The 25,156-nt window shown below is 41.5% G+C and overlaps 1 protein-coding gene across 1 annotated transcript in view; it reads right to left on the bottom strand.

Annotated features, from left to right (window-relative positions):
• Positions 1-25,156, bottom strand: part of LIMCH1 (LIM and calponin homology domains 1) — a 357,736-nt gene that overhangs the window by 172,297 nt on the left and 160,283 nt on the right. The window contains exon 3 of the mRNA XM_056557079.1: positions 15,242-15,311. Coding sequence (XP_056413054.1) covers positions 15,242-15,311 — 70 coding nt within the window. The remainder of the gene's footprint in view (positions 1-15,241; positions 15,312-25,156) is intronic.

Genomic DNA, 25,156 nt, shown 5'->3' with positions numbered 1-25,156 from the left:
CAGTAACTCTTTCCCCTCTCCCCATTCAGAATAGATGCACACTCAGCATGCATGTGTATGTGGGAGTTGGGAGAGGTAATTGTCTGAAACATACGGACAACTTAAAGATGGACAGAAATATAAAGATATTAAAGGAATCCATAATTTTTATAGGGATCGCCTGACAATCTTATGGGTATAGGGAACCTCAGGACCCTGCCTGGATAATCCCCAGCTGCCAGAAGAGTCTGACAGTGAATGATTCTCCCCTACTATTACAGAAATTGGCAGGGGACCCCATTACCCCAAAATGATGGCCTATGCTAAAGCAATGTCTCCTACAAAACCCCTTTAATAAACTTTTTTTTTTTTTTTTAGCACTAGTGATTAAGAAATAAAGAACAGCAACGCTATAAGGCACAATTTTGACAGTCACTTGCTAAGTACAACTCCTTGCTCCTATTTAAGCAGACAGACCTGCATGTAAATCAATACGAGAATTACAGAAAAGATCAATACACATTAAACACTTCCATGTATAAACAAAGCAGTGAACATGATGATTGCCAAGAATGTATGAAAAAGACATCATTGCAAATGTCCAATAGATGGAATATTATCAATAGTATGATTACATAATACAATATGAAGATTTTAGTATCTCAGTATAGATCAACATAAGATATTAAGTTATGTTTCAAATACTTTATTTACTATTTTTGTATCAATTTTCAGTCATATGATTTTGATGTCTCTATTCACATACACAATGCAGCTTTTTGCCCTTAGATACAGAGTATTATTTCTTCTCTGCTGTCAGACACGTGTGACCTAACAGCTTGGCTTCTCTTGGTACATCTGGGATCCCACAATGCACTCCTCTCAGGACTATGAATGTAGCTTAAGAAAAGAATAGAGAAGAAAGCAGCGTGATTCAGGATTACTGCAAGATACGTATGTGCCATATTACTGAGACAAAAGAATATGTTTCCATGAAAGTTTCATAACTATCCTCAATAACCAAAAGTCATTACCCACAACTCTAATAGATCCTTAAGCTGGCTACACATTTCCAGATCCCCCAGGCTAATGCAGTTTTGTCCCTGTCAAGCGTTGCTTGTGCTCTGAACAGCAAGAGGAAAGAAAGTCACTGCCAGACATCTCACCAAGAAAAAAGGGAGAGGGTATGTTGAAATTCATGCCATTTTGAGAATTTTGGGAGAACCCCATACACAGTCTATGGTTGGCAGATTTTTCTAAAATATTAGTTCGGCAAACTTTATAGAAGTTTTCCAGTGAAGTATTTTTAAATTTGGAAGTGTGTAGGTTGGCAACAAAAAACTGGCATTATTTCGACAGTGCAATCACAGAACTGATTAATAGTCTACTATAACCACTATGTCCGTAACCTAACCAGTGATTATTTGGACAGTGCCAGTCCCACTGCTCAGAGCTTTCTGCTTTCTGTCCAGACACATAAGAAGTGCCTGTCCATTCAATCACCGGCTGAGATGGGTCATCAATGCAACCAGTGATCGGCCGAGCAGACACGTCCTGTGTGTGTGGACAGAAAACAGGAAACTCTGAGCAGCAGGACCGATGTTGTGGTTAAATCGGGGTGACTTGGTAAAACAGGTCAAAAAGCTGCTCACCCACACAGTGCTAAATACATTTAGGGGTGGCAGCGTATAGGTTTAAAACTAAGGGTTACACTTGAGGTTGAGGGGTAGGGTCTGTGGTTATGGTACAGAAACCCCAAATCCTATGCATTTGCACCCCCCAACTGTGGTTAGCACTAGAGACAAGAGCAGCACTTTCAGGAGGAGCACCATGACCAAAATGGCATCTGCCTGCGAGTGATGTAAGTTTTACTAGACAGAGCAGTAAGGTGTATGCTTGCACCTGCGCAGTAGCCTGAACAGCTGATCTGATGTCTGTGGAAGCAACATGGGTCCCCAGTTTTACCATTGGCATATGTGGGTAATGTCAACATTGGCACATGTGGGTAATGTGTGTCAGAAAATAACTTTTTTTTTTTTTTTCCCCACTCTGAGCACTTCTAAATGTAAAAAATATTTCTCCAGACAAACTCCTTTAATCTAATGTCCAGCCTTACAGTTCTTTGTTATCGCCATATATGCCTATTTACAGTTAAAGAGGTTATCCAGGAATAGAAAATCAGAGCTAAGTTATTCCCAAAACAGCACCACTCCTCTCCTCAGGTTGTGTGTGGTATTACTACTTGGATCCTTTCATTTCAATGGAACGGAGCTGCAATACTACACACAACCTGAGGGAAGGGGTACTTCTGTTTTTGGAAGAAAGCAGCTCTGTTTTTCTAAACTTGGATAGCCCCTTTAAAGGGATGAGGACACTAAATGAGTCACAAGCCACCAACAGGAACCAAAGAGATGAGGGATAACACTGAGTAACCCAAGTAGAATCTTAGGAGGTGGGAGATCTGCTTGTTTCCAAGTAAACAAGATTTTTTTTTTTCATTTTCATACAGATATTTAAGGGTTAATCATTTTAAATAAAAACTTTTGACATGTGGCCAGACCTGTCAAAAGTTTTGATCACACCTGCTGCAGTAGCTACTTATATGCTGAGGAGGTGCGTGGCTCATTCCCTGGCTGTCAATCAAGTCCGACCTTTTCTCGAATTAAAAAAAAAAAAGGTCGGCTGAGGAGTTGAGCGCGACACTGCACACTTCCCTGGCTTATAACTAGCTATCCCAGCAGGTCTCAGGAGTGAGACCCACAGCTTTACACAGACTCCCAGTTTGAGCCATGAGAGCTAAGAAATATGAATTCCAAAACTGATACGTAACATCAGTGTTTCCCAACCAGGGTGCCTCCAGCTGTTTCAAAACTACAACATCCAGCATGCCCGGACAGCCTTTGGCTGTCCGGGCATGCTGGGTGTTGTAGTTTTGAGACAGCTGGAGGCTCCCTGGTTGGGAAACATTGCTTTACATGATATACTATAATTGTGGAATGCAAGACTGGACTCTGGGGGAGAAAAACACAATCCTTTTGGATGGAGTCCATAACCAGAAGGAAGAAAACATTTCACCCTCATTATAGTCTGGTGGCAGCACCGTGCTAATGGTGACAAATGCCAGCTTTTTACGAAAGGTCAGGTGCCATTTTTGTTAACACTGCTCACTGTGTTTCCAAGCAAATGTTCCATGTCATTCAAGGACAACCCCGTGGAGAAGTATGTTTATGCGAATAGAAACATCACTGCAGGTCAAGGCCCACACCACTACTATGACCCCAGTAATATCACCACATATTCTTATGGCTTCCTGTAAATCCTATCCAATTAGGGAGAACAAAAAGCATTTCCTTAAGAAGGTTATCAGCTACAAGGAAGGTACAGCCGTGCAAACAAATTCTCAATGCTCTTTCTTTGGTGCTTAAAGGGACTAACCATGTGGCTTTCACGGTTAAAATACAAACTTCTGACCCGTCAATCACAGGAGTTTACAGAAACCCACTGTTTTCATGCTGTGGTTTGTGCACTAGACACATCTCCATTGGAAACAGTCCAGGACCACATCATTCTTATGATCAGTGGGGACCGACAGACTGTCAAATTCAGAAAAAAAAAATGAATATTAGCAATAGCCTGTGACAGGAAGCTCAATGTATGCTGTAGTAAAAGCACAGGGGTAGGGGCAGAGGTAGCAGAGTCCCATCTGGGCACAAAATGTCCTTTGACCTTAAAAAAAAAAAAAAAAAAAAATTATATATAATTATATATATATATATATATATATATATATATATATATATATATACACACACACACACACACACACCAGTATTATGAATGGAACATGGATAGTGTGGGGATTTACAGATTTTGCGCTATTTATTCCGTAAAGGGGTACTCCGGTGGAAAAACTTTTTTTTTTTTTCTTTTTTAAATCAACTGGTGCCAGAAAGTTAAACATATTTGTAAATTACTTCTATTAAAAAATCTTGATCCTTCCAGTACTTATTAGCTGCTGAATGCTACAGAGGAAATTCCTTTCTTTTTGGAAAACTGATGACATCACGACCACAGTGCTCTCTGCTGACATCTCTGTCCATTTTAGCAACCGTGCATAGCAGATGTATGCTAAGGGCAGCATGGTGGCTCAGTGGTTAGCACTGCTGCCTTGTAGTGCTGGGGCCTTGGGTTCAAATCCCACTAAGGACAACAATAATAAATATTATTATTATTATAATGACGTCAGCAGAGAGCAGTGTGTTCATGATGTCATCAGAGAGCATTCCAAAAAGAAAAGAATTTCCTCTGTAGTATTCAGCAACTAATAAATACAGGAAGGATTAAGCGTTTTTAATAGAAGTAATTTACAAATATGTTTAACTTTCTGGCACCAGTTGATTTAATAAAGAAAAAAAAAATATGTTTTTCCACCGGAGTACCCCTTTAAGACATTATAAAGAGGATCTCCAGCTCTTGTTCATGTAATTACCCTGAAGGGCCACTAGACCTGAATGAATTTTTGGCCTGAATCAAAAGTGCCCAGATTTCCCTGATAAATCGTCAATGACACTTTAGATTTTAGGATCTTTACATTTATCCATTTATGTCCAGTTTAGGGTTCACAGTAGCAGAATTATAGTATGGACCTTGACTGACAGGCAGGATATGTAGGGGTGTATAGGGATAGTAATAGTAGTAGCAGGAGAAGTATCAGCCGCACAGTATAAAACATGATGGACAAGTAGAAGATGTGCAGCTGTATGAGGATAGTAGTAGCTGAAGTACAGTATGGCACGTGAATTATACCGCAGGAGATGTGTGGCTGTGTAGGGATAGTAGCAACATCAGCAGGAGTATTGGTATCAGCAGTACAGTATGGAACATGATGGGCAAGCATAAGATGTGCAGCTGTGTAGAGATAGTAGCAACAGCAGCAGGAGTAGCACTAGCAGCACAGTATGAAACATGAAGAAGATGTGCAGAGTGAAGATAGTAGTTGCAGCAGTACAGTATAGAATGTGATGGATACCGCAGGAGATGTGTGCCTATGTAGGGATAATAAAGGGAGGTTGCAAATATAAGTGATTAGGTGAAAACAAATCTCAAAGTTTTTGACAAATATTTTCAAAATTTTGAACGTATTTGATTTGTACAGAATACAGCAGCCGCAGTGGAATTCAGCAGCCAACACCAACTTCCCCTTGTAAAATTAGCAGTTTGACAGGGTCCTAGTGGACATCTGGAAAGCAAACTAATATCTCAGCTCAGGGACCAAATGGTCTTTGGTAGATATTAAACACTTGCATGATGTAAAATCTACATTGGACCTGAACTTACAGTTAATATCAGTCTTGGATAATTTTAGAGAGCATAATGAATCTTGCCAACTACACATTTTGTAATAAATGTAAGCATAATGGGGAAGATAAACTAGTGTAAATATACCAGATTTTACATGCCTTGCACCACAGGTATAAACTACTTTGAACACTTGTTTGCTTTTTTTGCCTTACTCAAGAAGCGGGCTTATCATGAAAGGGATGTGACTTGAGGGAGGCTTTAGGTTTGGCAACTACCTTTAGCTCCAGGAAAGGTACAGTTTGCTTTTATACCTTAACAGCTATTCAATGATGTCTGCAGTTCATGGCAGCAAACAGACCTGATAGATTCCCATTAAAGGGGTATTTCCAACATCAAAAGTTAAAAGTTCACAATAGCGCTTGGCAATATGTAGAAATCCCTCAGAGAACGGAGAAAGCACTGGCCATGTACTCCATTTGGGGGACAGGGTTTCTCTGCTCTACGGAGCCAGTGGTCAGACCTCCACCCATCAGCTTGTTATCCCTATCCTTGGTATAGTAGATGCCTTTTGATGTTGGGAACAGCCCTTTATTTCAGGCATATTCAGAGCTTGTTTGGGATTAGGAAAAAAGGCGATTTTTGTACTTACTGTAAAATCTCTTTCTCAGAGGATCCATTGGGGGACACAGACCATGGGTATATGCTGCTGTCACTAGGCGGCTTGACACTATGGCAACAAGAAAAGTCGTCCCCTCCCAGAAGGGTATACCCACCTACAGGCACCTGAGCTAATCAATTTTAGTCCCAGAGCAGTAGGAGAGGACCGACAGGTCAGAATAAAAAACATGCTGTCCGAGGAAACCGCAGAATAAAAATTTACTGAACACACCCTCGGACAGGTAGCCGAACCAGGAACACCAGACAAAATAAGGGCGGGTGCTGTTACGTTAAGTACAAAAATCTCCTTTTCTCTATCGGCTCCATTGGGGGACACAGACCATGGGATGTACCAAAGCAGTCCCTAGGGTGGGCAAAGTAAAAACAGTCAGGCGGAAGGCTGGACCACCGCCGCCTGCAACACTTTGCGTCCCGGACTAGCATCAGCGGATGCAAAAGTATGATCCTGGTAGAACTTTGTGAAGGTGTGCAAAGACGACCAAGTGGCCACTCTACAAACCTGTGAGGCCGAAACCTTGTTGCGGAGAGCACAGGATGGTTGTCCAAATATGTGTGCCTAATAATTTGCACATAAAAACAAAAATAAGAACTCATAGCAAATATTGATATGAGTAAAGAAAAAAAGATTTAAGCCAACAATTAAAATTAAATTATAGTACAATTGTCCATGCGCATAGGCCTTTGCATATATTACTAATAAAATGCCCATCATTATTGTGTATGAAAAAAGATTCTTTTAATGTAAAATTTTTTATTTTTATATGAAACCTTTTTTAATTATGTAAAAATTCCTGCCAGGCATGCTGCTGGTGGACTATGTTAATCGATTTTGTACAATATGTGTAATCCAAAATGTTATATACCTGTATATAAAGACCAACCCCATCCTGCCTGATGAAACCGCACCTGCGGTGAAATGCGTAGCATTGTTCTAATAAAGTCATCCTCCATTTTACCTGACGTGTCTGCTCCTGCTCAGCGCCATTGAATTCCATCAGACCTTGAAGTCTTATCCTGCCATTGAATATGGGGATCGGACGCTAGAGGACGCTAAAAAAGAATGGAAAGGGCCGAAATCTGAACCTTAAGGGAATTGAGAGCTAACTGTTGATCCAGTCCTGACTGCAAAAAGGAAAGGAGTCGAGGGAGAGAGGACGTAACAGGAGAAAAGGAGTGAGATTCACACCAACAAAAATAAGACCGCCAAGTACAGTGGTAAATCTTCGCAGAAGAGGGCTTGCGTGCCCTGAGCATAGTGCGAATCGCCTGGGGAGAGAAACCCTGAGCCCTCAAAACCGCGGTCTCAACCACCACGCCGTCAAATGCAGCGACAGTAAATTGGGGTGGCAAAGGGGACCTTGAGAGAGATTGTCCGGAAGAAGAGGATGGCACAGCGGAACGTTGTCCAGTAGTCCGACCATGCCCTCCTGGACCAGTCCGGAGCCACGAGAATGGCAGGAAAGCCCTCTGCTTTGAGTTTCCTCAGGACTCTGGGAAGGAGGGAAAGAAGAGGAGGGAAAAGATAAGGTAGAACAAAGTCCGACCAAGGGATAACCAGGGGATCCATGGACAGAGCCAAGGGATCCCGGGACTTCGCCACAAAGTGAGGGACCTTCTGGTTGTGGCGTGACGTGAATAGGTCCACGTCTGGAGTTCCCCAGAGGTTGCAGATCTCTTCAAACACCTCCGGATGAAGAGACCACTCGCCTGGGTCGGCGGAGGATCGGCTGAGAAAGTCTGCTTCCCAATTGTTTACTCCCGGAATGTCTATTGCTGAAAGAAAGGGGAAAAAATACTCACCTTAGTAGAAAAACTTACCTAAAGACATCTTCAGTCAGCTTTAGTCACCTGCATCATGCCGGGCTGTAACAGTGAGACGAGCAGAGAGGGGGACCCGGACCCGTGATGTACAACCCCAGGCACTGACCGTTGGCGAGAGGGGGTTGACAGTACATCCCCGATGTCTGTGCCCCCTCAATCACAAATGGGGAAACAGTGAAAGGGAAATAAAAATCTAAACGTCTCTAATCTGGAAAATAAAAAATGTTGGACCAGCCTCTGCCTCCTACAGACACTAAGCTAAAACTGATAAGCTCAGGTGCCTGTAGGCGGGTAAACCCCCTGCTGGAAGGGGCCGACTTTTCTTGTTGCCATAGTGTCAAGCCTCCTAGTTGACAGCATCATATACCCATGGTCTGTGTCCCCCAATGGAGCCGATAGAGAAAAAGCAGCTTTTCTTCCCTGATCTAATGCTACTGTTGTCCATGGCAGAATGCAGTATTGCAGTTCAACCCCATTCATTTGAATAAGGCTGAGCTGCAATACCAGACACAGCCTATAGACAATAGAGGTGCTGTTTATAGAAAATATATAAAATTAAAAAAAATATAAATATAATAATTATTGGTATTTCCTTTTTTCTTTTTCTTCATGAAATGTCATACAAATATGTAACCTGTTAAAAGAGAATAGGCTCTGCGTTCACAACCCTGAATTTTCATGGAACAATAAAACTACTATAGCTTATGTTCAAGTGTGTTATTTCGGCCCACACAGCTGGTTTAAAAGCTATAGGAAAATGTGGGTTCTACATCTGCAGCTATTGTTTTCAGAACCAACATCATTGCACTCCAAATATATTATTCCCTAAAATTCCAAGATCTTCTATTGTTTCACTCAGTAGGACACGAACATGTTCCTGTTTGCCATACACTTCAATTAAAGCACATATCAAAGTACATAACAGGTGAGGAAACAATATGAGCACTAGTAGAGGAAACAACTGCTACGGTACAGGCATTATGTGATATTAAAGGACAGTTTTAGATTTGGAGATAAGAAAGCAGTACATATAAAATACTCTATAAAAAATACATTTTAGAATCCTAGGGGGGAAAAAAGCTTTATCATGTGAAATCTGAAGACATATAATTAACTATTAAATGTGCTAGGATAAGGAGTGATGAATGTCTTCCTGGATCTACAAGATGTTCCAAAGGAAGAGTTAAGTGGGCATACATTGCCAAGCAAAAAGTGACTATTTGATACCTCCCTATCAATGTCACACGCTTCTCTTGAAAATCATATAACCAAGGGATTATTGCACGCTAATAGACTCATTATGACCAAATCAAAGGCAATTGTGTAATAACTTTATGCCATAAAGCAAGACGAGAGGTCGGTAAATCGTATGGAACAGATCTCTAGAGCCAGACTGCCTTTCTAAATGGGTAATAGTCAGGACATTGTAACAACACTGCCTGAACAGCATAACTGGACTTAACCTGTAGCAGTCATAGGAATCATCTATCCTGAGTCCCAACAGGGGCTCCCAGAACTCATATACCCCCAGAACTTACAGAAGGATCAGTGGTGGCATCCAATTGGTTATCCCCAGTTTTTTAAATAGCAGCCAGTTCCCCAAACTAGGGAGAATCAGTGTCCTGACCCTACCCCACTTTTCCTGCAGCAAGTGGGGATCACCTGCAAGTCCCCTTCACAAATTTGCCCCAAATTTTTTATTCAGTGACTGGAGGAGGCAGCATATTGTCTCCTCCTCATAGTTTCTCCTGTGGTTGCCGCAGAATGCTTTGCAGCCACTTTCAGAAGGTCACAAGAACAAATATATTAAGGTATAAATTAATGCAAGGAGGTGGTAAATTAGAAGAACAGGAACTCTCCAATAGATTACATAAATCAAATGAGGGAAACAGATGACTGCACAAATGAATAATAAGAATTAAAGCAGTTGAAGATATAAAAAACGAATATTGACCCTATCTATCTTTTCCCTAGATCTATTCCTGAACACTACCATGACATCATTGATCCTGAAAATAACTCTAATGAACAAAGGACTAAATGCTAAAAAATAAATAAAAAAAAAGCTGGGACAAAAAAACAAACAGATGTAATATATAAAAATAAGGACTACACAATGAACCAAGACCCAACTCAACTGAGTAGGAACAAAAGGGCAGAACAAGGTAAAGTACTGCAGATATGATCTGCTGATTCTGAGTAATAGCTCATATGATAACTAGTAATCCCCCTGCTTCCCCAAAAAATTGGATAGGAGATTTGCCAAATATCAGGATGATCTCTGCTATTTGTAAAGAGCATATGGATGTCCCCTTTCCATGATTCGCCTCTATTTACCAAGAGACCTCACTTTGTATTTCAATTCTTTACCATGTTAAGATCTTTACTGGCTGTCTGTGAATAGAAACGCTCTTGCCTACATTTAAAGGGGTATTCCAGTTTTTTTTTTATTTCACTATGCTACAGGGGCTGTAAAGTTAGTGTAGTTCATAATATAATGTCTGTACCTGTGTGTGATGGTTTTCTCACAATTCTTATGTGATTTTCACCTCAATATTTATTTTTAAAAGCATACAAAATGACTGTTGTCTCAGATTTTTCTCAGGTTGCAATGAGGCAGAGACCTGACTCACTAGTCAGCTGATGACAGGGAGCCTGTCTGCTTCAATGTCTGCAACTAATGCAACAGCTGTCGGCTCCCTGATTGAAAACCACAGGTCTTTTGAATGGATGCAGCTCATTTATGTTTCAATGAGTGGGGTGGCTGATGTGTGGGAGGGAGGAAAATTGAATTCTGGGATTTGTAGGCAAAAGAAGAAAATGCAAACAGGAAATACCAGTTCACAGAAAGCTAGCCACAACGTTATGGTAATCTCACAACATAGCCATTTATCCCAAGACAAGCGCAGATCCTTCCTAAGCATGTCCATCACTGTCTGCCAGGTACATACTAAAATCACCTTATGGTGGATAACCCCTTCAAGGACTAACATAGTATATAAACCTAAGGTAATGTTCATATTAGGAATTCTCCAGTCACAAAAATATTTTGCAGAATCCATTGCAGAAATTGAAATAACTTCTGCGACAGATATGCAGTTTGTATGCTGTGCATTTGGCTACAATTTTGGGTTTGGATCAATGCGGCAAATTTAGGTCCATTTAACGTCAAAGTTATGTGTTAGGCTGCTTTCACACTATGAAGTTCACCCGTTAATAAACGTATGTTATTATGTATTATTAACGGACGTTTCATAACGGGTGAATTAAGGGATGCTAATAAAACATCCGTCATGTATGGACATTTTACACCTCTGCCTACAGACTCTCACAGCCAGGACTACTGCTACTCCCATCATGGAACAGACTTGTTTGCATGAAGGAAGTAGTAATTTCCTGGCTGCGGGAGTCTGCAGACAGCTGGGGACGTTACACTAGTGTTTGTACTACTACCCCCATCATGGAACAGACTCTGTTCCATGATGGGGGTTGTAGTACAGGGGCTGAGGGATTGATCACACCGGGTCTCACTTCTGACACCCGATGCGATCAGAAGTTATTAAGCAGGGGAGCGGGCGGCATGTTCCGCAACCCTGCGTTCACGATGTATTTTTTACTTTCATTTTTAAATTCCCCACAGGGATCCCTGAATGGACGGTACTGAGGAGCCATTCAGGGATCCCCGCAGGGTTTTTAAAATGCACAATGTGAGGGGACATATGTATAATAAAAGTGTTGTGTGTTTGTGTGTTGGGGGGGGGGGGGCATAGAGCGCTATATATCTAGCCCCTGCCAGCGCCTTAATAAAAATATGACCCCTGCCAGCGCATTTATAAGTATATATATATATATATATATATATATATATATATATATATATATAATAGAAAATTAGGACAAATGCGCTGGCGGGGTCACAGTATGCGCTGGCGGGGGGTGTATATATATATATATATATATATATATATATATATATATATATATATATATATATATACCCCCGCCAGCGCATTTGTCCTAATTTTCTATTGCAGCGCTATATGTGACTGCGCTGGCTGGGTCACAGTATACGCTGGCAGGGGGTATAGATATATATACTTATAAATGCGCTGGCGGGTGTCATATTTTTTTTAATGCGCTGGCGGGGGCTAGATATATAGCACTCTATGCCCCCCCCTCCCCACACACACACCCCTTTTAATATACATATGTCCCCTCATATGTCCCCTCACATTGTCCTTTTTAAAAACCCTGTGGGGATCCCTGAATGGCTCCTCAGTACCGGCCATTCAGGGATGCCCGCGGGGAATGTAAAAATGAAAGTAAAAAATACATTGTGATTGCAGGGTTGCGGAGCATGCCGCCCGCTCCCCTGCTTAATAACTTCTGATCGCATCGGGTGTCAGAAGTGAGACCCGGTGCGATCAATCCCTTAGCCCCTGTACTACAACCCCCATCATGGAACAGAGTCTGTTCCATGATGGGGGTAGTAGTACAAACACTAGTGTAACCTCTCCAGCCACCAGCAGACTCCCGCAGTGGGGAATTACTACTCCCAGCATGGAAACAAGTCTGTTCCATGATGGGAGTAGTAGTAGTCCCTCAGCACTGCAGGAGTCTAATGATGTCACCTCTTCTGAGCATGATCAGTAAAAATAATGTCTGTTATAATAAAGGGCATTAACCGGTGTATTTACTAATGTATGTCGGCCATAGACTTCAATGTTAAAAATAACATACGTTAATTTACCTGTTTCTTGTGACGTGCGAAAAATTAGTGCATGTCACGTTATTTCTCCTGTCACAACTAACGTACCTTAGTCATGACGGGCTATAACGTGTGACAAAGGGCAAACGAAAAAACCCATTGACTTGAATGGGGTTGTTTAACGTGTGTATTAACGGGAGAACCTCATGGTGTGAAAGCAGCCTTATTGTTATTTTATTATTATTATTATTTTTTTATAGCTGCCCTTGGTTCCAGGCCGCTGTACATATGATAAAGGTTACAATACCTAACACCAATACAAGGAATGTGAAACAGTACGTTACAAAATGATATATAGGGAAAGAGGACCCTGCCCTCGAGGGCTTAGAATTTACATGGATTGTTCTTTTTTTTATTTTTACAAATTTTATGGATTCTTTCTAATTGTTTATGAAAGGATGACTAATAAACATAGTTCACACATTTTGATTATTATTATTATTATTTTTTTAAATAAATGATTACAAATAAAAAAAAGTTATCTTTCAAGCTCCATTCTCCCCCTAGGTGCTGTTACTATTTCTACTGGAGACATATGATGAAACTTAATATCACAAACACGTGTAAGGCACCAAGAGATATCTTAAAAATATTTTTCCCTTTGCAGAGGTGCCATATTTTTCGCTTTGCAGAGGTGCCATAAAATATAATCTAATTCTACTTAGAACAGTTTTTATCCTAATATAATACTTATATTTACATACATATGTCACACCAAATTAGGATTATTCTAGGGAAACTAAAATATCTAATTTTAGTTTACAAAATATCACTGTTGTATTACTGATATATACTCTGGCCCTCATTTACGAAGCTCATTCTGACAATTTTTGGGGGGGATTTTTTTGGCACATACTGTTTGGGAAAGGTCTGTGCCAGAGTGGGACACAATACAAATCTACAAAACCAACTGTCCAACCTTTCTGTCAGGTAAAATGCTGACCACAAAATAGATTGTCTGGGAAAAATAAACCACATGACCCAGTCCATTCCCTTCTGGCCCTTTGGGATGTAATAAGTGTTTTCTAAGCAATTTTTCTTGGTACAAGGTTCCCTTTAATGTATGTATGGTCATATTTGTAATGTTATGTAATTTAGAACTTTTGACTTTCCTGTGTGTTCAAAAAAGATAAAATGTGTATTGAAATTGCACCACAAAACCCACAGAAACGCACATAATAAATATATGAGGAAAAAAACACATGGATTTTTAAACCTACAACAAATAAAACCATACACTCTTAGTAAATGAGGGCCACTTCTTTTAGTAGTTATATTGACATAATAGAAGGGGCATCACTATGTCCCAACCCAACTCTTTGGAGCCAAAAAGGAAGGTTGTCAGACTAGAGCAGCCCATGTAGTATAGAAGGGCCATTCCTGCCAAGAAAAAAATGCTATATTTCAATAATTAACCTTTTTAAAGAGAGGTAGTCCAGTGGTGAAAAACTTATCCCCTATCCTAATGATAGGGGATAAGTTTGAGATCAAGGGGAGCCCGACCGCTGGGGCCCCCTGCGATCTCTCTGTACGGGGCCCCGGCTCTCCGGCCAGATAGCGGGGGTCGACCACCACAAGAAGCGGCAGCCAACACGCCCCCTCAATACATCACTATTGCAGAGCCGGAGATTGGCGAAGGCAGCGCCCCGGCTCTGCCATAGAGTTGTATTGAAGGGGTGTGTCGGCCGCCGCTTCGTGCGTTGGTCGACACGCCCCCTTCCTGCGGGCTGTCGGGGCCCCATACAAGAGATCGCGGGGGACCCCGATCTGCAACTTATCACCTTAGGATAGGGCATAAGTTGTTCACCACTGAACTACTCCTTTAACCATTTTAGGAGACTTTACAGATTGGACAATTACATGTAATACCATCTTAAGAGAAGTAAGACTTTTACAACTCCATGACAAAATGGTACGAAACAATAATTCCCCTAAAAATCTCCATGCCAGTTTTGATCTAAAAAGGGGTTGTCTTGAAGTGACAACCCATTTGCTACTTACAAAACAACATAGGGTAATCTTAAAGAGGTATTCTAGGAATAAAAAAAAAAAGGCCTTTTTTCTTTCAAAGACAGCGCCCTCCTTGTCTCCACTTTGGGTGTGGTATTACAACTTGGCTCCATACACTTCAATGGAACTGAGCTGCAGAACCACACCCAACCTGGAAACAGACAGGGAGAGGTCTTTGAAAGAAAAAAGGCCATTTTTTTTTATTCCTGGAATATCCTTTTATGGTCTATTCACAGGTACAGTATTCTGCACAGATTTGACGCGCAGATTTGATGCGCATGATTTTCTGCTGCAGATTTCAATGTAAACGGAACACAGCTTGAAATCCTGCGCATCAAATCTGCGCAGAATACTGTACGTATGAATAGACCCTTAAAAGGAGTTTTCACTTTGTATGGGACTGATAAAGACAGCCACGTACTGTGCTCGGCTATCTCTGTCAGTCCCATAGTGAGTGAGGGTCAATAGGAGTCAAACCTCCACTAATCAGACTTATCACCTATATGCAACATAGGTGATAATAGACCAAGTGTTAAAGATTTGTCTATTCAAGAGGTTTTCCCAAGTTAGACTGTCACACGAAAATTAAGCTAGAGTAAAATTCAGATCAGTCAATAAACTACACACATCACAAGATCGTGGTACATTCAGTATTATTTACAGGAATAAGTTAGCTGAACTTACCAACCCCGCAATGGGTGTAGGCAGTCTATTGATTTTCTTTATTAGTCCTGGTTTGATTGCGTTCAACAACCTGCAAAATTATTAATAAAAAAAGAAGGTCACAAATACAGCCAAAGAAATAGTTTAATCTTCACAGCATATAGAGCTATAATACTAAGGTTCTGTTCACATACTGATAATAGCCTCCTTTATAAACTTTAAAAGGGTTTTAATTATATATATTTGACGGAGGCTTGTGATGCCTGCCACTGTATAGATGTGCAGTGGGATATGTTGTCTATAGGCTCCCACTGTAACAAAAAATTATTTTAAAAAAAAGTTAAAAAGTATGCCATTTGGTATGAGCATTATACACAATCAAGCTGATAATATAAGGATCTGAAAAGCAAGAGATGAAACCCTGCTTGGAGGGGAGACTGTCCTCATGTACAAAGAGGAGGGTGCTAGGAGAGGCAAAGATAATATCAAAGATCACATTGTAAAAACACCACATTTTAGTTTACTCTTGGGGGTATCAAATTTTAAAAATTTCCTGTCAGACGTCACCTCCATGATTAAAGGGTTATGGAGTTCCTCAAAAGAAGCCTGTCCACACAGCCAGCCGCAAAATCCAGTATCTGAACTCTGCAAAGTGTCATTGGACGCAGAGACAGAATTGTGCATTATGGTTAGACAAGACAAACAAAGAAAAACAAACTGTTGGTCAAGCACACTATGGTCACATTTGGTGAAAAAAGGGGACTTTATACAAAGAAAAACACTGTGGGAAGAATTTTGCAATAGATTCTTAGTTTTAAGATTTTAACCCAATTCATAATCTTTGTTATAACAATCTGGGTAGCCCAAATGACAGCCCAAAAATATCAAATATCACATCTGTATTTTACGTTTTGACCAAAATACACAAAGATCTCAATAATCCCCCCCCCCGGCCAATCGTGGCCTCCACAAATTCCATTCTTTCACCTCTGTCAATCCTGTTAGAGAAAACATTGACTCCCTTAACCAAAAAAACTAAAGCATTTCTCCTTGATACATCTGACTCTCTTACCTCAATATCTGACATTAAAGACATGACACAAGAGACATGGCTAGTCACCATAGACGTCACAAGCTTATACACTTCTATTGAGCATTCCAGGGGCATTGAATCGGTACGATGGCTACTTACAGATAGCACTTACACCAGTGACCAAAAAGCCTTTTTCCTTGACATTTGGTATTACATGAAAATTATTTTTGTATGAGGACACTTTCTTTTTAGAGCGCAGAGGCTCGCCTATGGGTGCGAATGTGGCCCCTACCTGAACGCATATTCAGTAACACTGTCATTCGACAGGAGAGACTACAGGAACTACCTTTTGTAAGAATACCTTTTGTAAGCACCTACCACCCACTACAATTTAAAATAGATAACATAGTGAGAGAACATTGGTCCATATTACAAAAGAGTTTTCCCCAAATCCAAGAATTAATTTCACCCCCTTTAATTTGTAATAAAAGACCCCCTAATTTAAAAGACAAATTAGTTAGGGCTGATGGTGGCACTTTAAAAAAAATTCCCAAGCAACAGTTCTTAAAAAGTAGAAAACAGGGCACATATCCCTGTCTTCAATGTGCACAATGCAGCCATATAATCAAAGGAGATACCGTACATCACCCTCACACTGGCAAATCGATCTCCATTAATGGCTTCTTTACCTGTAAAAATAAAAATGTGATCTATAGCATTAAATGCCCTTGTGGCCTTCTTTACATAGGCGAAACAACTCAGAGCATTGGTAATCGGATCAATCGCCACAAATCTACAATTCGTTGCGGTAACACAATTTTTCCAATTCCATAACATTTTAAAAAATATGGACACAATATCTCACAATTGAAATTTCAGGTCCTGGAAGAAGTCACCCTTCCACGTAGAGGGGGTGACATCAAAAGGCTCATAAACTCAACACTACTGAACCGAAAGGTCTTAATATGGATTATGAGTTAACTAGTTTCCTACTATAACTCTTCCTGTTTTGATTGATGTCTTTTTTGAAAAAATTGTACAGTATAATGTCTAAAATTACCCTGTTGGAAATATAGCCTAACATGTTAGTCTACGGAATCTAATTGTATGGTCGTATACCTTTATGTATTCTCCTCCTTTTTCCCATTGTTTTTCTTTTCTTTAATTTTTTTCCCCCACATGTATCTGTGTTTACATTGTTTATTTACCTGTTCCACATGCTTCTCGGGATGTGACGTGTTCCGGCGGCTCCCTGATCCTCCCATGACATGATGATATCACCGGACGGTGTAACTGTCAATCATCATTTAACCCAGCTGAAGCCGACAATCACCGCATGTTACGTATAAAAGCATGTCTTTCATTTATCTTTGTATTCGATTGAGAAAGGCTGTGATAGCCGAAACGCGTCTTTGCAACGTGCGTGTGTAATATGCTATATTACAAATAAATCTTTGATTTGAATTCAAGCCGTTGGTGCCGGGATCTCTGCTTCTTTCAAAAATATCAAGGGACTGAAAAGGTTGTGTAAGGAGGAGTGGTCTAACCACTAAGACTACCTCACTGATCACAAGAATGAGGTCCTAAGTCCCCCATTCAAACAGAGCAGTGGTAGAGTAGGCATTGCAACTTTATGGCAGTGATGGATATTCATAAATAACCAAGAAAAAAAACATATGTTTGAAACATATTTTAACAAGATACATTTTATTAAAATGTAAATGCACAAAATGACACACATTTAAAGGAATACTCCAGTGGAAAACTTTTATTTTTTATTTTAAATCAACTGGTGCCAGAAAGTTAAACAGATTTGTAAATTACTTCTATAAAAAAATATTAACCCTTTCAATACATATTAGCTGCTGAATACTACAGAGGAAATTCTTTTCTTTTTGGAACACAGTGCTCTCTGCTGAATCACGAGCGCAGTGCTCTCTGCTGTGTCCATTTTAGGAACTGTCCAGAGCAGCATATGTTTTCTATGGGGAATTTCTCCTACTCTGGACAGTTCTTAAAATGTCAGCAGAGAGCACTGTGCTCGTGATGTCAGCAGAGAGCTCTGTGTTCCAAAAAGAAAATAATTTCGTCTGTAGTATTCAGCAGCTAATAAGTACAGGAAGGATTAAGATTTTTTTTTATAGAAGTAATTTAAAATCTGTTTAACTTTCTGGCACCAGTTGATTAAAAAAAAAATTTTTTTTCACCAAAGTACTCCTTTGTGACATTTATAATTGTACAAATATAGAAACAAAAATGCTCCTCAATGGAAGAAGAGACTTAGATGGTGGTTCCTGGATCCAATGTGACTATAAGTAGAATAAAAGGGTAATAAATATGTTCCCTTACAGGTGTCCATTGCCTAACCAAAGTTATATCAATGAGAAGCAAGTGCAATATAGAGTATAACTAACCAGTACAAAAAAAACACCTCACGATCAACAATGATAAAATATCACATTATAATGAAATATTACCAAGTGGTATGTACGGAGTAGTGGTGCTTTCATTTTTCTATTAGTTTCAACATATACAAGTTAAAAGCGATCCTGCCAGGCTGGTAGAGACTTCCCACTTGCCAGGCATTACACCAATTTTTAGTCTGCCCATATTATTTTGGCTAGTACCTGTATAGCTTTTGTGGAGCTTTATGTCCCAGCATCACCCCGGTCCAGTACCCTAATGAATGACCGGACATCCCATAGAGCCATGGTTTACCTCCATCTCCTGTACAATAAGTTTACTTTCTGCACTTTTCTTTTGCTCTTTTAAGGTGTGGTGGGAATTTTCTTCTTGGATTGAAGTTCAAGTTGAGATTCCTCCCTAATTGTTGGGAATGAGAAAAAGCAGTTGGGTCTGGCAGGGAAACAGCGACGACTCCAGCGCTGCCAACAACATCCAACTCTGCTGGAAATGTTCTCAAAAATCTCCTCTCAATAAAACACCGATTAGGAAACCTTGATAACTAGTTATGCACTTGGGAAACTAGAATAACAAACAGACTGATAGGACAGGGTCAATACGTGGGACAGTCCTGGCAAATTCTAATCAGGCTGAAGTGACAGAACTGTATGCAGTATTGTGATTCCTATGTGTTAGAAATTGTTCCAAGAAACTAAGGAAGGAAGGAAACTGCAACTGTAACACATTATTAAAGCCTCTCATATTAATAAACGTATAATGGCAATGAACCAGCCTGACACTTAAAGTCCTTACTACACTGTAGCCAGGCTGTATTTTAAGACATTATACTGTGCATTTCTTTTAAAATAGAAATACATAAATCTATTATTTATATATATATATATATATATATATATATATATATATATATATTCCCCCCCCCCCTATATTGTACTTGGAATAGTAGCGGAATGGTAGCATTGCTGGAGTTTCTAATTTGCTCCAAACTACCACATTAACCCATCACAAAGCGAGGGTGCAAACAATGCTCCCCTGGACCTCCAAATTTTCTCCTTATCTTTTTTGCAGCAAATCCTCCTAGTGTCACACACTGTGCTGTATCATTATAAATTGCACCACATTCCCTGCCCTGAATACACTGTGCCTATTAAATATAATTGCACTACACACTGTGTCCCCTATATATAACTGCATCATGTAGCGCTCCTTAAAGGGGAACTCCGGCGCTAATACATCTTATCCCCTATCCAAAGGATAGGGGATAAGATGCCTGATCGCGGGGGTCCCGCCACTGGGATGCATCTTCCACGATGCACCTTGTTAGAATCAGCCCCCAGGACGTGCTCGCTCCGGGTCTGATTACTGGCGAACACGGGGACGGAGCATAGTAACATCACGGCTGTCCCGCCCCCTCCATAGGCTTGCATTAAGGGGGCGGAGCATGATGTCACATGGGGCGGAGCTGTGACGTCACTATGCTCTGTCCCCATGATCGCCAGTAATCAGACCCGGAGCGAGCACGCTCCGGAGGCTGATTCTAACAAGGTGCGGCGTGGAAGATCACGTGGGTCCCCAGCGGCAGGACCCTCGCGATTAGGCATCTTATCCCCTATCCTTTGGATAGGGGATAAGATGTCTTAGCGCCGGAGTACCCCTTTAAAGGGGTATTCCCATCTCTTTAATCATGTCTTTATGTGTAGAGAATGGCAGCATAAATATGTTTGCAATTGACTTTATTTTCAAACTTGCCTGGTTCAGTAGATATCTCATCTTATCTTCCCTCTTGTCGACACGGTTCCAGTCCATAAGCTCGTTTTAGAAGCAGTGGTGATGTCACACCCTGTGGCTGTAGCTCCTGAGCTGAGTGTACATCAGGCTCCCTGCTCCGGCTTATCTCAGCCCATTCATGAGACAACTGCAGGTATAGAGCTTTATCTTGGGAGCTGTCAGACACAGAAGCAAATGACCTGCCTCTGACCCCAGCCTGTCCACCAGCCATCCCAGGAGCATGAGCAGATGAGAGCAGCAGAGAGAGTGGTAATCAGGGTAGATGAGACAACCCCTTTAATTCAGTAACTCCATAATTGAATAATAGAATATTGCAGGCAATAATACAAGTGATATGTATGATATTTGGCAAGATCCTCTGGAAATCGAAGGGCTATGCCTCTGAATTCCATTTTACAAAGGCTTTTAGTGAACACACTTTGCCTGCTCTGTCTATAGTAATGCCATAAACTATATCCCCTAAATATAACTGCTCCGCACACTGTGCCCTCTGAATATAAATGAATCACACAATATGCCCCCTGAATATAACTGTAACACACACCGTGTCCCCTGAATATAACTGAAGTACACATTTAGCCCCATGTATATAACGGTAGTAGACACTGCGGCCCCAGGATATAACGGCACCACACACTGTGCTCCTTGAATATAACTTGAACACATAGCAACCCTTAATTCAGTAACACAGGTGCCCCTAGGAATTAAAATGTTAAGGGGGCAATAAATGACAAAAAAAAAGCATTTAAACTACTAAAACAGGACGGCAGAGAAGAAGTATTAAAAAGTTATATAAAAAAAATAGAGACAGAATGACTCATTGCCAAAGAGAGTAAAACCAACCCCAAAATGTTCTTTAACTATATAAATAGCAAAAAGTGTTGGCCCTTTAAAAAATGATGAGGAAGAAATTATAGACGGGGATCAGGAAAAAGCAAATATATTAAACAAGTTCTTCTCCACTGTATTCACCGAGGAAATTAAAATGCCAGGTGAAATACAGCGAGATAAGGTAAACTCCCCAGTACAGGTCACCTGTCTAACCCAGGAAGAAGTACAGTGCTGCTTACAAAAAATCAAAATAGACAAATCACCAGGTCCAGATGGCATTCACCCCCGTGTTCTAAAGGAATTAAGTAATGCGATAGACAGACCCCTATTTAATATTCCGGGACTCTATAGTATCAGGGACTGTTCCCCAGGACTGGCGCATAGCAAATGTGGTGCCAATATTTAAAAAGGGGTCAAAAGGTGACCCCAGTAATTATAGGCCTGTTAGTTGAACCTCTCTTTTATGTAAATTGTTTGAGGGTTTTCTAAGAGATGCTATTTTGGAATATCTTGATACAAATAAATGTATTACTCCAGATCAGCATGGCTTTATGAGGGATCGGTCCTGTCAAACTAACCTGATCAGCTTTTATTAGGAGGTTAGCTCCAGACCAGGGGGAATCACTGGTTGTCATATATCTGGATTTTTCCATAGCATTTGATATGGTGCCACATAAAAGATTGGTGCATTAAATGAGAAGGATTGGTCTGGGGAGAATGTGTGACAGTGGGTAAGTAACTGGCTCAGTTACGTGATAGGTAACAGAGGGTGGTTATTAATCGTACTTATTCTGATTGGGTGACTGTTACTAGTGGGGTACCACAGGGGTCAGTCTTGGGTCCTGTTCTATTTAATATATTTATTAATGACCTTGTTGAGGTGTTGAATAGTTAAGTAATAATCTTTGCAGATGATACTAAACTCTGTAAAGCGGTAAACACTATAGAGGACAGTGCACTGTTACAAATGGATCTGGATAGGTTGGAAGTTTGGGCTGGGAAGTGGCAGATGAAAGGTAATGCACATGGGGAAGAAAAATCCGGGCTGGGATTATGTATTAAATGGGAGCACACTTGGGCGACTGAGGTGGAAAAGGACTTGGGAGTCTTAGTTAACAGTAAATTTAGCTGTAGTGACCAGTGTCGGGCAACTGCTGCCAAGGCAAATAAAATCATGGGGTGCATCAATAGGGGTATAGATGCCCACAACAAGGAAATAATTCTACCGCTCTACAAAACACTAGTCAGACCACACATGGAATACTGTGTACAGTACTGGGCACATATAGTGGAGCTGGAGAGGGTTCAAAGATGGGCAACCAGAGTAATACGGGGAATAGGAGGACTACAGTACCCAGAAAGATTATCAGAATTAGGTTTATTTAGTTTTGAAAAAATAAGGCTTAGGGGCGACCTAATAACTATGTATAAATATATCAGGGGACAGTACAGAGATCTCTCCCATGATCTATTTATACCCAGGACTGTATCCATAACAAGGGGGCATCCTCTACATCTAGAGGAAAGAAGGTTTCTACACCAGCAAAGATGGGGGTTTTTTACTGTAAGAGCAGTGAAACTTTGGCACTCTCTGTGATGCCTGTAAGAATAATATTGCTCTTACCTACTTAATTATCACTGATCTGATATTAAACAAAGGTAAATGTGTAATTCTGACCCCATGCTGTTACCCTGTGAGGTGACATTTTGACGTAGACCATAAAACCACCACGTAAAAACACTGATTTATTCATGCAATTCTCTAATATACATTGATCCAATAATTTCCACATTGCACTTAGGATATGTTATTATAGTGAATGTTCACCTTGACATAACGGACATATCAATAAGGAAAAAAATATCTGTCCGAGTATTGAAGTAGCTGTGCACCATGTCACTGAACGTTCCATAGGAATCAATAGTACTGTAATGAGCTGTCACACAGATTTGTCTTCCACTTTACAGCTTTGGACTGGCTGACTATACAATGAATACATACTAAACCACCTTGTGTTATCCCTATAGGACTGTTACATTAACCTCAGACAAATCCAAACTTGTATATTAGAGAATTGCTTTAAGCTATACTCAGACTATTAGAATCCTTTACTTTATGAGTTGAAGCAATTCCAACAGTGGAATATGAAATGAAATTCCTTGTGTCCAGCCTTTCACTATAAGTCAGGTGCAGGCTGTTTTATGATGGTCTGTGTCTACAGCCCTATATGCTGCGGCTAAATTCCCAGCTGCTAACCTGAGAGTCTGTATTGACCTTTACTGCTCCATACTTTTCTTGGAAGAACTCCCGCAAATTCTGAAATGAGATACACAGACGCAGCAGAGCTGAATATGTCAGTTTCTCTCTCATATCTGTCACGATCCCGGCTGGTAGGAGGTGGATCCTCTGTGCCAGAGAGGGATTGGCGAGGACCGTGCTAGTGGACCGGTTCTAAGTCACTACAGGTTTTCACCAGAGCCCGCCGCAAAGCGGGATGGTCTTGCTGCGGCGGTAGTGACCAGGTCGTATCCACTAGCAACGGCTCAACCTCTCTGACTGCTGAAGATAGGCGCGGAACAAGGGAGTAGACAAAGGCAAGGTCGGACGTAGCAGAAGGTCGGGGCAGGCAGCAAGGATCGTAGTCAGGGGCAACGGCAGGAGGTCTGGAACACGGGCTAGGAACAAACAAGGGAACGCTTTCACTAGGCACAAGGGCAACAAGATCCGGCAAGGGAGTGCAGGGGAAGTGAGGTATAAGTAAGGAGTGCACAGGTGGAAACTAATTAAGCTAATTGGGAAGATTGGGCCAGGCACCATCATTGGTGCACTGGCCCTTTAAATCGCAGAGACCCGGCGCGCGCGCGCCCTAGGGAGCGGGGCCGCGCGCGCCGGGACAGGACCGACGGAGAGCGAGTCAGGTACGGGGACCGGGGTGCGCATCGCGAGCGGGCGCCACCCGCATCGCGAATCGCATCCCGGCTGGAGGCGGGACCGCAGCGCACCCGGTCAGTGGATCTGACCGGGGCGCTGCAACAACGAGGATGAGGCGAGCGCTCCGGGGAGGAACGGGGACCCGGAGCGCTCGGCGTAACAGTACCCCCCCCCTTGGGTCTCCCCCTCTTCTTGGGGCCAAAGAACCTGAGGAAAAAAAACTCAATTTTTCCGTGATGAGGTCCGATGCACATTAGGAGGGGTTCCGTGCGGTAACGCACGAGACAGTCCAATTTTTCATTGTAAACACAATTGATGTAGAGGGGTCTGGCGAGACTGGTCACAGGGACGTTGAACCTGTTGATAAGAGAGGCCAAAAAAAAATTTCCTGCAGATCCGGAATCCAAGAAGGCCATAGTAGAGAAGGTAGAGGCAGATATCCGCACAGGCACAGTAAGGCGTGGAGAAGCAGAGTTGACATCAAGAACTGTGTCACCTTTGTGCGGAGTCAGCGTACGTCTTTCCAGGCGGGGAGGACGGATAGGACAATCCTTCAGGAAGTGTTCGGTACCGGCATAGTACAGGCAAAGATTCTCCATGCGGCGTCGTGTCCTCTCTAGAGGTGTCAAGCGAGACCGGTCAACTTGCATAGCCTCCGCGGCGGGAAGCACAGGAACGGATTGCAGAGGACCAGAGGAGAGAGGAGCCGGGGAGAAAAAACGCCTCGTGCGAACAAAGTCCATATCCAGGCGGAGCTCCAGACGCCATCCGGAAGAACGCATGTCAATGCGAGTGGCAAGATGAATGAGTTCATGTAGGTTAGCAGGAGTTTCTCGTGCGGCCAGAACATCTTTAATGTTGCTGGATAGGCCTTTTTTAAAGGTCGCGCAGAGAACCTCACTATTCCAGGACAACTCGGAAGCAAGAG

Source organism: Hyla sarda, chromosome 1 (genome assembly GCF_029499605.1).
Source record: "Hyla sarda isolate aHylSar1 chromosome 1, aHylSar1.hap1, whole genome shotgun sequence".
Lineage (NCBI taxonomy): Eukaryota > Metazoa > Chordata > Amphibia > Anura > Hylidae > Hyla > Hyla sarda.
This window is presented reverse-complemented; position numbering and strand designations above follow the sequence as displayed.